This window comes from Orcinus orca, chromosome 15, assembly GCF_937001465.1.
Source record: "Orcinus orca chromosome 15, mOrcOrc1.1, whole genome shotgun sequence".
Taxonomy (NCBI): Eukaryota; Metazoa; Chordata; class Mammalia; order Artiodactyla; family Delphinidae; genus Orcinus; species Orcinus orca.
In genome coordinates, this window is record NC_064573.1 from 15856529 (window position 1) to 15872473 (window position 15945).

Consider the following 15945-nt stretch of genomic DNA (forward strand, 5'->3'; position numbering starts at 1 on the left):
TAAATCACCCATTCACATCTCCTTCTCCATCAGATGATGAGTTTGTGAGTTCCAGGCACTATAAAACCTGGAGGAAAGGAACTCACCTGCAGAAGACTTTGATCTACTGTACTTCCCCACGACTGGGGGAAAAAATTGTTTGCCATATTTCTTCAATTCTGAGAAACATTTTTTCCACATTCTAACGCCTCTGAAACCAGGATGAGCCTTACCATAGCTGTCTGCATACAGCAGTCACGATGCTTTCTCTGTGCCAGCTCTAAAATACTTAGTCATAAAGGCTTATCCGGCCAGCACTTCAACTGAGTTAGGTGCGCTGTGAGTAAGACAACTGTGAGTTTAAATACCACTTAAATGTCTTCAAAAGACATATGAGGGACTTCCCTGGTGGCCCAGTGGGTGAGACTCTGTGCTCCTAATGCAGGGGGCCCGGGTTCGATCCCTGGTCAGGGAACTAGATCCTGCCTGCCACAACTAAGAGCCTGCGTGTGGTAATTAAGACCTGGTGCATGGGGCTTCCCTGGTGGCGCAGTGGTTAAGAATCCACCTGCCAATGCAGGGGACACGGGTTCGAGCCCTGGTCGGGGAAGATCCCACATGCCGCAGAGCAACTAAGCGCGTGCGCCACAACTACTGAGCCTGCGCTCTAGAGCCCACGAGCCACAACTACTGAGCCCACGTGCCACAACTACTGAAGCCTGTGCGCCTAGAGCCCGCGCTCCGCAACAAGAAAAGCCGCGACAATGAGAAGCCTGCGCACCGCAACGAAGAGTAGCCCCCACTCACCGCAACTAGAGAAAGCCCGTGCGCAGCAGTGAAGACCCAACACAGCCAAAAATAAAAACAAAACAAATAAACAAATTAAAAAAAAAAGACCTGGCACAGCCTAAATAAATAAAAAAAATAAATATTAAAAAAGAAAGGGCATATGAATGTCAATGCTGTGATTTAGCATTAAAACTTTTCTGTAACCAGAAAGGTACAGAAACAGAACAGCAGGATATAAATTTGATACATGTGATGCAAACAGTTCTCATCTGAGAAATGACTACCAGCATCAAAACTCGGAAAACTTTTGACAGGAGCTTCCTGTCAAAGATCCTGGAGTTGGGCTTCCCTGGTGGCGCAGTGGTTGAGAGTCCGCCTGCCGATGCAGGGGACACGGGTTCGTGCCCCGGTCCGGGAAGATCCCACACAAGATCTCCTCCTCCGCGAGAGCCCCCAGTCTTGTCCATCTCAGGGAAGGTAAACCAGGCCCCGGCCTCACCCCAAGCATCCAGTTACTCAGGATGGAAACTTAGCAGCCCCCCCAAACCCCTCCTGCCCATGTCCTCCTTCCCCACGTGTAATTTAGCTGCGAGGCCTGTCGCTTAAGCATTTCCACATCTCACCATCTTCAATGCCATGAGCTTAATCCAAGCCGCCATCCCCTCCCGAACTGAACTATTGTCACAGCCTGCGAACTTTCTTTCCTTACTTCCAACCAGCAGCCCAATGTCTTTTTAAAACATAAATTAATCCATGTCACTCCTCTGATAAAACCCTTTACTGACCTCCCATTGGATTTAGAATAAAACCCAAGCTCCTTACATGGCCAACGAGGCCCTCGTGCCCACCAGGCTCCAGCCGCGAGGGCCTCTTTCCTTCGGAAGACAAGCTCTTTCCTGTCTTTCCACCTCCTGGTTCTCTGCTGGATTCCCCCCTAACCCCCACTGTTTCCTGACAGACTCTCTCATCATCCAGGTCTCCAGCTGGTCCAGGAAACATGAGCTACCTCCCCCCTCCCACCCAGCATTACACTCATCCCACTTTGTGGGCTTCACTGCACTAATCACCCCAAGTCCCGTTTCTTATTATCTGTGTCACCTGCTAAAACAGAAGCTCTTGTCTCAGCCACCAGGTTACCAGACGCCTAGAACAGTGCCTGGTATATGTGAAACGGTGGGTGTTCAACACATATCTGTTGAACGAATGTGTATAATAATAACAAAAATTACTATAACGGCAATTTACTGGCTGCTTTACATACGCCCAGCACTTTGATCTCTAACTTTCAAAATAATCACGTGAGTTAGATATTAACTACATCTATGTTACAATGAGGAAAATGAACTTACGTCATTTGCAGAAAGTCATCCAAATTACCCTGTGTAAATTATTAACTTCTCTGAGATTCCTTTTCTTCTCATTGTAAAACAGCAGAACCAGGATGCAGAGCTAAGGTTTCTTGGGCTTTAAAACCCTTTTAAGCCTTGGGTTATCCCAGTGATTGTTCTTTTTTCCTTCCCCCTTCATTGAGGTATAAGTGACAAATAAAAACTGCATATATATAAGGGTGCGCAACACGATGATTCAGTATAGGTGTACGTTTGTGAAATGGTTGTCACAATCAAGTTAATTAACACATCCATCACCTCACATAGTTATCATTTTCTGACGGTTCTTAATGCATCTCCCATGCTAATCCCATCTTCTGCCACAGTGAGCCTCTCTTACTGGAAGGAGGCTGTCAGGCACGGTGCAGTGTCTTGTGCCGTGGCAGTGCTTCCAAATGTACTGTGGCCAAGAGCCTCTGCTATTACACAAAGAGACAAGAGATGAGAATGAAGGAAACCGAAAGGCTTTCTCTCTAGAGGGTCTTACGAAGAAATGAATGACTTCAGAGGAAGGCGCCCACGTGACCAGGATGTTCTAAAAGCTTCCTTTGTGGGAGACAAGACTGAATGATTTTTAACAGACATTCAAACTCACAGTTGATACATCTGTCCTGTACCAACAATTTTAGTAGTCTAAGTCTTCAAGAAGCAATCAAAGACATGTCTTTATTATCTACTGCTTCAAAGACTGAGAATTGAAAGGCACAGTGTGATTTGGAACCTGCCCTGGTGAGTAGCACAGAGAGAAGTCACAACACCTCCCGTGTCTTAACCACACATATTTCTTTCCATCCTGTCTCGTGTGCGACAGGGAACCATGGTCACCTCTAACCACCCTCGCGCAGCGCCCACTAGGCAGAATGTGCTGAACAGAGTAAAGAGGGAAGATGACACAGAGCTCTGGACGGTGTACCAAGGCAGACGAAAGTTCTGTTTTAAAGGTTGAATGCACAGCTTCCTGGCAAACGAGCCTATTTTCAGATAACATCTGCAAAGAAGTCAGAGAGGTTACTTGATTTCCTGTAAGCCGGAGAGAATCTGACTGGGTCTGATGGAACATGGGGATTGTGCTTTCAACACGTGTACACCTGTGTGGAGCAACCGGCTCAAGACATTACACAATAAAACTACAACCCCTGCAGGAATCACTAAACAGATAAATTAGGGTGATTCTTGACCTGACAAAAGGATTCATCGTAGGTTCCCTTTGAGTTGTTCTCTCTTACAATGCAGTTACTATCGAAGTAATTCACAGCTTTTCCAGGAACAGATCTATTGGGTACGTTACAGCGCATCCATTTTCAGAGGCCATGAACCAAAAAACTTTTTCTATCATCTTCCATCTAAAACTCTCCCTCAACGTTATTTTGAACATTTCAAAACTATTACTGAAAAGCACCCCAGAGAGTCCCAGAATAAATACCATTCCTCTTCCTCTAACAACTTCCCCTCATTACACAACCAGTGTACTGGTTGTGTACTTTCCTCTTACAGGTCAATTTACATTTGCATCTACTGTGGCTAAACCTGGTCTCCTACATCACACCCCTCATCCTTCTACATCATCGACAACTCCCTTTAACACCTTGGCGTGGAAACCCATCCTTCCAGCCCTCACCACCACTCTCTTTCTAGCTCTCTTCTTCTTTAATTTTATTCCCATTTATACGATCTTTGCCTCTTTTCACTTCTTAATATCTTGCTTTCAGGAATTTCTGTTGTTCACAGAACAAGATGAGTCCCTTATAAGTAAGATCTAGTAGTTGAGTACTTTTTAATTTGGCAAGAAGAAAAAAATGGAAGTCTGTGGGTCAAAGAGAGAATTGAGGTAATAATCCATAACTAAGCCTCCCAAACAATCCAGAAACTTCCTAGTATTATTGAAATGACATTGAGTTCAGGTCAGGGTCAGGAGACCCAGATTCTGATACTACTTTTGTCAATAACCAACTGTGATTTTGGCCAAATGATAACTTCTGGTAATCTCTTTTTCCACATAAATGTGTGCTCACACTTAAAATTTAAATGTACAGGACACGGAAGCAACCTAAGTGTCCATTGACAGATGAATGGATAAAGAAGATGTGGCACATATATACAATGGAATATTACTCAGCCATAAAAAGAAACGAAATTGAGTTATTTGTAGTGAGGTGATAGACCTAGAGTCTGTCATACAGAGTGAAGTAAGTCAGAAAGAGAAAAACAAACACCGTATGTTAACACATATATATGGAAGCTAAATAAAAAAAAAAATCCAAAAACCTAGGGGCAGGACAGGAATAAAGACTCAGACGTAGAGAATGGACTTGAGGACACAGGGAGGGGGAAGGGTAAGTGGTGACAAAGTGAGAGAGTGGCATGGACATATATACACTACCAAACGTAAAATCGATAGCTAGAGGGAAGCAGCTGCATAGCACAGGGAGATCAGCTCAGTGCTTTGTGACCACCTAGAGGGGTGGAATAGAGAGAGTGGGAGGGAGGTGCAAGAGGGAGGAGATATGGGGATATATGTATATGTATAACTGCTTCACTTTGTTATACAGCAGAAACTAACACACCATTGTAAAGCAATTATACTCCAATAAAGATGTTAAAGAAATAAAAATAAAATAAAATTTAAATGTTCATAATAGTACTGTTCTGGGCTTTCACAGAATTGCGAAGATAAAATGTGAAGTAAAGCTATCCTGGAAACGAAAGAATAATATTCAACTATCTTTGCTCTTGTCTTAGAGACAATAAAAGTAATAAAAAATTGGTACCAGAAACATAACAATGAGTATAGTACAAGGAATTAAAGAAGAAAAATGAATTGATATGAAAAAGGGGTGGGGAAAAATGGAAAAGATGTCAGTGAAATCACATGACTCTGCCAGCACTTCTGAAATGTATGCGCAGCAAAGCTCCTTTCATACACGAATGAAATAAAATGGCAGCATCACAGAACTGGAGCAGAAAGAACCTTGGGAATCCATCTAATGAAACCCACGTGTAACGTGTTAATTCTCTCTAAACATCCCCCACTGTCTAGCCTCTGCTTAGCCGATTCCAGGTCAGAGCACGGCTTCCTTGGCAACCAGTCTCCTGATGTGCAGGACTCTAGTTGATAGAGGCTACTAGTCAGCACGCAAATGGTTTCACTCAAAACAAAAACATCTCAAATGGCACATCTAAGTTTATCTGTATTTGCCAAGGTTACAGATGCCAATTTTGGTTGCTTTGAGATCAGAGTCTTTGACCCTTAAATAAAAAAATAAATAAAGGTCTAAAAAAATCATTACAGACCTCTGGTTCAAAACAATTTCAGCAACTTCATTTAACACCCCGCCCCTCTTCAATTCCCACTGAAATGACCAAAGGAATAAAAGTAGGGAAACAATGAGTCAGAGCTGGAAAATGCAGATGGACACCATCCATCCATACAAATTATAAGCCATTTCTCTAACAAAGGGCAGGCAAGACCAGTCTGAGAGGCAAGCTGGCCAACCCATGTGCTGTGGAAGAGCCCAATGGGAGGGAAAGCAGAAGACAGTAAACCACAACCTTTTGAAAAATATATTACGTGTCAGAGCCCATGGAGCACAAGAATTTGGGGGTGAGTTACCCTTGGCTTAGACCTCATGCTAAATGAGGGACCACTGAAGTTGGCTCCTGATCAAGGCAGGTGTTCTAGTTAGAGATGGGGGAACCCTCCCCAGCTACCTCTGAGCCACCAAAGCAAAGACATCCAAGAAACTTGGTACCACAGCCATCTTCTATGGCCATCTCTGGCTGTCATCCCACAAATAACTGGGATGGAATATGACAAAATCAGACTAAAATAAATCTGAAGTTTCCCCTTCTCCTTGTATTTAGGCCTGAAAGACCTGTTCAGAGGTTCACAGCATCTTAGTCACCCAAAACCAGAGCTCTCTATAACGACAATCAGATAAAAGTCATCAGGCTCTTTGTGGAATAAGAACTAATGTCTTCTTATGAAACTGCGCTACCAAAAAAAAAAAAAGAGAGAAAATGTTAGATTATTCCTCCTTTTATTTTCACCAAGATTCAGGAATACACTGAAAAGGAAAAATGAGATTTAATATATACTTGTTTTTAGGATTGTACTGGACGTGATGAGTTACATGTTTGTCTCCCCTACTAGACGATGAATTTTGAACATGCAGGAACTATTGTTTTAATTCATAGTACCAAGCACAATGCCGGGAATAGCAGAAGTATTAGAATACAGTAATGTTGATTGAATGAGCAAAATCCCAGATTAAGTTGATTCTATCAGAGCTTGCATTCTTAATATAATTACAGTAGTTTTTATTCTCAATGTCTTTATTGAAATATAAAAATTATTCTCAAATTCTTATATTTCTATATTCTAATGTATGTAAATACAGTAAGTTTTAGATTATCCAAGTAAGATTCAGGTAGAAAGCTAACTGTAAATTACTGAGTTTTATTAGATCCCCAAATATTTCCTCTTAAATCAATAATTAACATTCAAGTAACAACTGCTTTCTAATGAATACTATATAGCTAACGAATACTATATGCCTAATATGACATAAAACTTCACAGAAATAGTGCATAAGTGGTCATGTAGAAACTGCTGTCTTTTTCCTATTCTCCCCTCAAATACGAAAGAGTCCCAGGGGATAACTGAAAAAGCCTGTTGGCCCAACATCGGAACGATCTGCGCAGGGAACACTGACGGTGAAGTGCTGATCCTACTATTTGGAGAGAAACACAAAGAGCAGAAACAGATTTTTCCCAAGAAGATGACTGATGTTTATCAGGATGGCACTGTATTCGCTGCTGGCCTATCACGTCAAAACAGAGAATACTGCTAAAAATTCCAGGCGCATCATTACACACAAATAAACATGTGACTCAATTTCAGTCAAGCTCAGTTTCATACATGTGAAACTTTGAAAACTTGGAAACCTTTGATCTCAGGCCAGTGATCACACCACAGATCATGAGATGTGTGTGCAGCCTCCGTGGTCACCTAGATGCAACTCAACACAGCATCATCTCAGCAGCTCCTCCAAGTCTGAGAGGTAGAGAACACTGACTCTCATTTTATTGACTTGGCAACAGCGGTGGAGTAATTAAGTGCAATTATTGAAAAACGTAATGAGATATTAAAGTTATAGTTAATTCCCAGAGAGGTTCCTTAGAGGCCCCGGTAAGTCTATAAAGTCTGAGAACTTAGAGGCTGAGTGCCCTAGTCTGGCAGATTTCAATTGCCACAACTCTTGGGTACTTTTGAGACACTGGGGATACAAAAATTAATAAATGTCACCTGAAGAAATAATTTACTGTTTGGTGACAGAAAGCAATTGCATCTAGATGGGATCTGCATTATCCCAGGCCTCTCGTATGAAGAGGCACTGAGAAACATTTGTCAAGCATCAGATACAGTGGGTAACACAAGAGAGGCGTTTATAGAGGACCTACTTCCTCATCTACACTAGGCCTGGTAGAGCCAGGGATAACCTGAGAGTCCAGGTTTCCTGGCTCACAATCCAGGGTCCCTTCCATTTGTAGTAGACTTTTCAGGTGTTCCCCCTCACATGCCCAGCATCCAACTTTGTTTGGCGATCCATGAGGTTTCTGGAAAGCTAACTGAACCCACTCCACTCCTGGCTCTAAGCCAGGGGAACTGGCACATTCCAACTCCCTGGCTGGTGACAGGTACAGGGACAGGCACGTGGCCAAAATTAGTTAGCTTATTAGGGAATCCTACGATTTTTGCTGAGACGAAGATTAATGCAAGGAACAGCTAGTAGACATCCCATGACTAGGTAGAAAGTCAGCCTTGGGAGGAAGCCAATGACAAGAAAGGAAGAGCAAAGACAAAATCCAACTCCTTGGAAACAGGGCTGCCCCCTGCCTTTCTCGAAGCCCAACCTGCTTCAAGACTTTTCTGTTGGAACCAGCATGCTCCCTTTATTACACCAACTTGAGTTGGGGTTTCTGCTACGTGTACTTGTCAGTACACCACTACAAGACGTGTCTCTAATTCCCCAAGCCCCCAAGAAAGAAGGTCTGCAGCGCCTCTGCCATCACGTGACTTGGATGACATGGTCCCTCCTGCTGACGTCATGGTAACTGACCAACTCCATCCACAGTTGTGGAAAGGAGGGACTGTTTCCTATTCCTCAAATCTGACCTTGGAAGTGAGCAACCTCACGCAATATTGGTATATTCAGGAAAAAAAAAATCATGTGGTTGAGTTACTCAACATTTCAAAAGCACCATGTTGGCAAAAAACTTCAACAATAAACATTTGTTACACTTTCTCTCATTCATATACATACATAAATGTGTGTATTTACTTTCTTGGCTGCACTATTTTAACATAAGTTATAGAAACCTTTCCCCTCAACACTTTCACATGGACTTCCTTGGAATAAAGACATTCTTCTATAGAAGTACAGCACCATCATCACATGGTGATTCCCTAATGTCTAATATGCAGGTTACACTCAAGTTATTCCAATTGTCCCCAAAATGTCTTCTATAGCTGTTTTTTTGGAAAAACAATCCAACAAATGTTTATACACTGTATTTGCTTTTTATGTGTTCTTTAGTCTCAACCTGGGGGGGAAAACGAGGCTCCATATGTTCACATGTTTCAAAAATACTTAACACAATTCATTTGGTCAAATGAGGTATTTTCCTCTGAGTCTGTCTCCATGAACTCCTGGAGAACGTGCCCCCGGGAAGCACGTACCTGGGGGGTTGAGGAGCTGAAGGACCTCAGTGTGCTCCATTGTCTGCAGGAAGTCGCTCAGCTCCACGACCGTACAGCCTTTCTCACCCAGCAGCTTCAGTAAACACAGGCTCGGGCTGCCTTCAGGCTCCAGGACCTTAAGACAACACTGCTCCAAGTCTAGACAACTGCAAACAACAAATTTAATTCAAGTCAACAGATTTTCTTCACTATGACCTGCCTGCTATGTGTTTGGCCCCGTCATGGGTGTCGTAGAGAATACACAGCAAGTTGTTGCGTGGTGGGGAAAACGGTTTACATTACGAATGCTGCTGTCCCTTTAGACACGGTCTCCTAATGATGCTCATCTTGGATAGCAGAAGTTGGCAAACTTTTCCTGTAAAGTGCCAGAGAGTAAATGTTTTAGGCTTCATACGGGCCACAGAGTCTCTGCTGCATATTCTTTTCTTGATTTTTGTTTTGTTTTATAATTTTTAAAATATAAAAAACATTCTTAGCTATACAAAAACAGGCAGTGGCCTCAATATGGCCCACAGGCTGTTGTTTGCAGACTCCTGTTCTATATGTTTCGACACAATTTTGTCTTAAAATCATGAGCTTTTCTTTCACAAGCATGTCTTCTTTACCCAACTAGATAACAGTACTCCTTGCAAGCAGACACCCTATTATATATATATATATATATCTTTTTAAAATCCCTCAATACCTAAAATTTCTTGCCCATATGAATTATTTATAACTGAAATGCCTGGAAGCCTGATGGAAGGGGTCAAACACAATGGCACCACAGCTGCGGCAGAGCCAAGATTAGTTAGCAAGCTTTCATACGACTTAAAATATTGTTAGTCCACATTCATTTTGATCAGTTTTAGTAAAAGGCTGCCACAGCATTTATATAATGGTCACCCAAGATTTATAATTCTGTGATAAAGTAGGTTATTTCATGAAGAAAATGGATCCAACCAAAATAACTTCAATACTAATATTCTATCTCACAGTATTGTTAGAATTAAATTAGACAATCCATGTAAAAAGTACTTAGCACAGTGTGCGGCAAATAATAAGCACTCAATAAAAGCTAGCTCTTATTATGCAATAAAAATATGGGAATATGAAAAGGAGACTAAGGCTAATTTCGCTTATTTCTAATACTGTTTTAGCTTTTCCTTAAAAACTGTTTTTGACCCTGGACGCCAGCCTCTGCCTCTGGACCCGGAAGGCCGAGAAGGAGCCGCGGTTCGCAACCCCGAGCGCCAACCATGGGCCCGCGCCGCCGGATCTGCAAGCCCGAAACCCCAAGGAGGCGCGCCGCGAGCCCGGCTCTCGCCGCCCGCCCCCCAACCCCACTCCGGCCGGGCCCATCCTTAGGCACTTCCTCCCGTCAACTTGCTCGCCGGAGACATCGGGTTCTGAAGGAGATCGGAACTCTTCAGAAGAGCACACACCTGTTGTTAAAGGAAGAACCCCTTCTGCCGCCTGGCAAGAGAAATACGTGTTAAATTCACCCGTGGTGTGGACTTCAATTGGGAAACCCAGGCCCTGCTGGCCCTACAAGAGGCAGCAGAAGCGTTTCTAGTTCATCTCTTTGAGGATGCCTATCTCCTCTCCTTACATGCCGGCCGTGTCACTCTGTTCCCGAACGATGTGCCGCTGGCCACGAGGATCCGAGGCATCAGGAAGGGCTCGGCTGAGCTCCTGCCGCCCATGACTCTGGATGATACCAGGGACTCTGCCCGTAACTAGGGCCAGATCCACGGAGTACAAGGTGCTGCCTGGACTTGATGTCTCTGAGCAGAGCGTGTGTGTTGCTTTTGTAATTAGGTTTTTTTAAAGAAGAATAAGACTGCATGGCTTTCCTCTGTAACAGAGGTAATACATGACAGAATCAACACATTCCAAAAGTCCTGAGAATACTTTTCAGACGAAGAGACTCCAAGTTTGACTTTGCTTTGCAAATCATTCATACGCCTGATGATTTGGAAGACACCAGATTTTCTAGGTTATGAGAGAAAAGGATATTTACTGATTATTTTAGATCTTTCTGTACCATTTAAATTTTTTACCATATGTATATTTACTTTTATTTAAAACATAAGGGAAAAAAATAAGAGAAGACCACTTCAACCAGTTGCATGGAAGAGCCTGGCGCGTCCAGCATACAAATCTCTGTCCTTCAGATTGATTTCATCATCAGTGGCAGCAGCAAGTTCCTGTGTGGATTGTGCCTGTCAACAGATTATACAGCTTTTCAAAAACTCAATTGGGATGAAAACAGGAAATCGTTAAGGTTTGATGTTCTGGCTCCTTCTGGTAAATTCCTATCAAAATCATTCAGAAATTCTAGCTTGTAGAATTTATTCTTATTTGCAAGTCATAGACGAGGTATCGTAATTTATACTGCAGAATTTTTCATTCCAGGGCTTTTAAGAGCCTTTTCAATGTTCTTACAGGTATTTTTTATAACTCCCTTGTGGAGAGATAATAAAAATAATTCTTTGATGAGAAAAGGTTGAAGCGAAGTCACTATTATACAGAGATTATACTGTGTCCTTTGTGCGTTAGCATTAAGTTCTTCATTTGAATGCTTTGCCAACAGCCACAATTTGAACAAGAGAATTCAGGGATGTGTTTTTGGCTCCGGTGGAGTAGAGTGAGAGCAGATAAAAACCTTGCCCATCTCTTGTAACTGAAAGCAGCTTAAGAGATCTCCAGAGAAATGGGAAGTACCACCTGAAGACTTTTAGATATTGTGTGTGGTGAAAATGATTAGTGAGGGCGGACATGAATAATGATGCGTCAGCCAACTGAACTGAGAGACAAACTAAAGGGAAAAGGACCAAGTTCTGTTGTGTGATAGACTTTAACCCTTTGGAAAAACCGTTTCCTGTTCGACATCAACTCATTTTTATGTAGACGTTGGAATAAAGCTCACCTATCTATGACTAAAACAAACAAACAAACAAACAAAAACTGTTTTTGAGAGACTTCCCTGGTGGCGCAGTGGTTAAGGATCCGCCTGCCAGTGCAGGGGACATGGGTTCGAGCCCTGGTCCAGGAAGATCCCACGTACCGCGAAGCAACTAAGCCTGTGCGCCACAACTACTGAGCCTGTGCTCTAAAGCCTGCGAGCCACAACCACCGAGCCCATGTGCCACAACTACTGAAGCCCACACGCCTAGAGCCCATGCTCCGCAACGAGAAGCCACCACAATGAGAAGCCCGCGCACTGCAAAGAAGAGTAGCCCCTGCGTACCGCAACAAAGACCCAATGCAGCCAAAAATAAATAAATAAAATAATTTTTTTTAAAATTGTTTTTGAGTAATTACTGTTTTGGTAACCAGATAGTGTCCTCCAAAGCCTCCAGTCACTAGGTATTCTTTTCTAGGTATTCTAGCTAAATTTGTATATTCAATAGTCTATCCTTGTTAAATGTCAATAATCATATTACAGATCAACCGTTCCCAATTCTGTACACTCTGGCAGCACAAACTGAAGTCCACGGCAAATTGATAAAGGTAAGGACAATAAGACTGTCTTTTACCCTAAGGTTATCTTTCCTATTTTTAGAAGTGTCAAAGTGTCCTTTCTTTTATGAAATAATGGTGATTGTGATGGTAGCAAAAACAAAAGCGGAAGGTGCTGCTACAATATTTTGTAAAATTTTCTTTTACTAGTCTCTGGAATACCCAAGGAACCGGTATTAGACACAATATAAGGATTACCCATTTTTCAAATAATTATAATATGAAATTTATAAAAACAAGGATGCTGTATGCTATTTTTTTTATGATTCAGAAAGGTTATCAAGATCTGATACATGAAATTAAGATGCCGTCTTGTCAAATGCAACCAAACGGTGCTTTAATCTTTATATTAATATGGAGAAAACTAAAAACAATTTTACTTTCCCCCCACCAAATGAAGAAAGATCAAATTGAAATAGACAACGACTTCTCTTCCAATACAAGAGGCACTGGAGAAAAACAAGGTGCTCTCTCTTCTTTCCTTTTACTGATTTTCCACATGGGCACCGGCTTTCAGCTAAGATGATGTTTATACATACTCAACTTTTCTTTCTTTCCTTTTTTAGTTACATTCCTGTCAGGCTGTGCTTTGAAGTGGTTTCTACCAGCTCTAATTTGAATTTCTGATTTAATTAAAAAGACTGCTTTCTTACTGAAACAAATAGACTTTGCTTTAAAAAAAACCCTATATTTATCTTTTAAAAATGTATAATCAAATAGAACATATTGATATTATACACCTGTTAGGGTACAAACCATGGCGCTGCTTTTAGATTCTTTTGTTTCTCTTGGTACATTTACACTTCAGAATCCTTATTCATTAATTCAACAACTACTTATTAATCACCTAAAATAGGACAACCATTTTTTCTAGGTATTTTTCTAGCTGCAAACAAAATCGCCCATCCTCCTGGATTTTTCTACAGGAGAGGGACAGATATGTATACACACACAGAGACCTGTGCATCCATCCATCCAACTGTCCTAAGTGCTTTGGAGAAAAACAAAGCAAAGCAGGGGGATAGGTAAGGCTGGAGCAGACGTAGAGGGTGATTTTAAGTAGTGTGATCAGAGAAGACCTCACTGAGAAGGTGACCTTTTTAAAAAAAATGTAATCAATGTTGTTTATTTTTAAAATTTTTATTGAAATATAGTTGATTTACAATGCTGTGCTAGTTTCAAATGTATAGCAAAGTGATTCAATTATACATAAATATACAAATATATTCCTTTTTTACATTCTCCTCCATTATAGGTTATTACAAGATATTGAGTATAGTTCCCTCTGCTATATAGTAGGCCCTTGTTGGTTACCTATTTTATATACAGTAGTGTGTATATTTTAGTCCCAAATTCCTAATTTATCGCTCCTTCCTTTCCCCTTTGGTAACCATAAGTCTGTTTTCTACATCTGTGAGTCTATTTCTGTTTTGTAAATAACTTCATTTGTATCATTCTTTTAGATTCTACATATAAGCAATATCATATGATATTTGTCATTCTCTGTGAGAAGGTGACTTTTAAGCAAACACCTGAAGAGGTAAAGGAGCCTGTCTTGTGGTTCATCCGTGGAAAACATCTCAGGTTGAGCAAACAGCAAGTCCAAAGGCCCTACTGTCTTCAAGGAAGGGCAAGAAAGCATGTGTGACTAGAGCTGAGAGAGGGAGGGAGACACTAACAGGATATCAGTTCCAAGAGCTCACTGGTAGCTAACTGGTGTTTTTACTCTGAGATGGAGAAACAATGGGAGGGTTTTGAACACAGGGAGGATAAGACCTGATTTAATGTTTTTTTTTTTTTTTTTTTTGTGGTACGCGGGCCTCTCACTGCTGTGGCCTCTCCTGTTGCGGAGCACAGGCTCCGGACGCGCAGGCTCAGCGACCATGGATAGCTCATGGGCCCAGCCGCTCCACGGCATGTGGGATCTTCCTGGACCGGGGCGCGAACCCGTGTCCCCTGCATCGGCAGGCGGACTCCCAACCACTGCGCCACCAGGGAAGCCCCTGATTTAATGTTTTAAAAGATTCTTACTGCTATATTGAGAATAGACTGGGATGGGAGCAAAGCAGGAGGCGGAGAAGTTAGGCGGCCATTGGAACAATGCAGGTGAGAGATAATGGTAGCCTGGACCAGGGTGGTCTTAGTGGACGTAGGATTCTAGACACATACTGGAGGTATGGCAGAAGGGATTTGCTGATGCAGTGGATGTGGTATATAAAAGCGGAGTCAGGAATGACTTTGAAGTTTCTGGCCTCAGCACCTGGACAGATGTAGTTGCCCTTCACTGAGATACAGAAGACTGCAAGAGAAAGAGGTTATGGCAGAAGACGTGTTAAGTTTTGGACGTGTTGCATTTAGGATGTCTATTAGTCATTCAAGAGGAGATCTACATGAATGAATCCAGGAGTTCAAAGCAAAGACATGGGCTGAAGATATGAACTGAGAGTAATCAACCTAAATATGTGTAAAGCTAGGAGGACTTAAGGATAACACCAAGGTGGGGATTAGGTGAAGAAGTCTAGACAGAGATACAACGCCTAAGCCCTAGGGCATTCCAAAAATCCAAAGATGAAGAGGTAGAGACTTGAAGAGACAGGGACAGGAGGAAGCCTTCCTATCATAAATGCTCGAGGGCAGGATTCCGTAGCTAAAAGAGCACCTTCTACACAGCAAGTATGCAGTGGCTGACTGTTTTCCCTGGTCCCAAAGCCCCATCTCTAAGCTCCCTCCTTCATGGAATTTACACACTATTAGAGCCTCCTGAAAGTTCTGCCATCTTTGGGGCTCGAACGTTCCAAGCCTCCACAGAATTCACACTGCTTGGGCAAGACACTCAGAACCTGTGCTTATCTACACTGACAGCAAAGGGCATTCAATATTCAGGCAGTTTGGAATGGAACTACGGCTGAGTTTGTTTAGGGCACTCCCACATGTTCATGTTTTGGGAAACTAAACTATATGTAAGGATTTATCCTGAATCACCAATAACCATCTGGAAACACTCCTTATCCCTGATGGGACAGTTCAGAAGGAACTCCTGTGGCTTATTTATTAAATTCTTACCTAGTCTGAGGAAAGTCGTATAGAGTGAGGAAAAAAAGTGAAAAGAAACAGAATAGGCAAACTTCTGGGATTTTAGGGCTGTGAATCCAGCGACTCTGCAGAAAGCACTGCACATCCTCGTGGGAACTGTCATCCATTTGGACTAGATTCACTATAATTCCTGTGTTTGACACTAGAGAAAAATGCCTTTCGGACCTTTTACTATTGTAGATGCTCTTTTGCCATCGGTATGAAATCGTTTTAAAATCACTGTTTTAGTCTTAAATAGAAAAAGCACCGCCAGCTTACCTTGCCCCCTCAGTTGTCACTCCCCAGCCTCCAAGTTCCCAGGGCTAACCTTTTGTTAGGTCAGTTTAATTCTTCTGATCTCAACAGGTATGTGAGCTTAATGTTCTCCAGTTCTCCAACCTTCAGGGTGGCCTCCACTTTCCCCAGCACAACTAACCTACTCTGAGCTAACCT

At 42.2% G+C, this 15945-nt stretch overlaps 1 protein-coding gene, 1 long non-coding RNA gene and 1 pseudogene across 6 annotated transcripts in view; 2 read left to right on the plus strand and 1 right to left on the minus strand.

The window, feature by feature from the left end:
* LOC117200755 (uncharacterized) overlaps positions 1-15945 on the plus strand; it is an 86543-nt gene that overhangs the window by 68998 nt on the left and 1600 nt on the right. For both annotated transcript variants that reach the window (XR_007471592.1, XR_007471593.1), the window contains exon 4: positions 12347-12411. This is a non-coding gene — a long non-coding RNA (uncharacterized LOC117200755). The remainder of the gene's footprint in view (positions 1-12346; positions 12412-15945) is intronic.
* MALT1 (MALT1 paracaspase) overlaps positions 1-15945 on the minus strand; it is a 59659-nt gene that overhangs the window by 40580 nt on the left and 3134 nt on the right. For 3 of the 4 annotated variants that reach the window (XM_004268049.4, XM_004268050.3, XM_049697717.1), the window contains exon 2: positions 8896-9062. In XM_004268049.4, the coding sequence (XP_004268097.2) occupies positions 8896-9062 (167 nt within the window). Of the gene's footprint in view, positions 1-8895; positions 9063-10340; positions 10502-15945 lie in introns of those variants that run through there. The other variant, XM_033424935.2, reaches the window with a different exon arrangement.
* On the plus strand, positions 10013-10638 carry LOC105747911 (histone H3-like centromeric protein A; annotated as a pseudogene).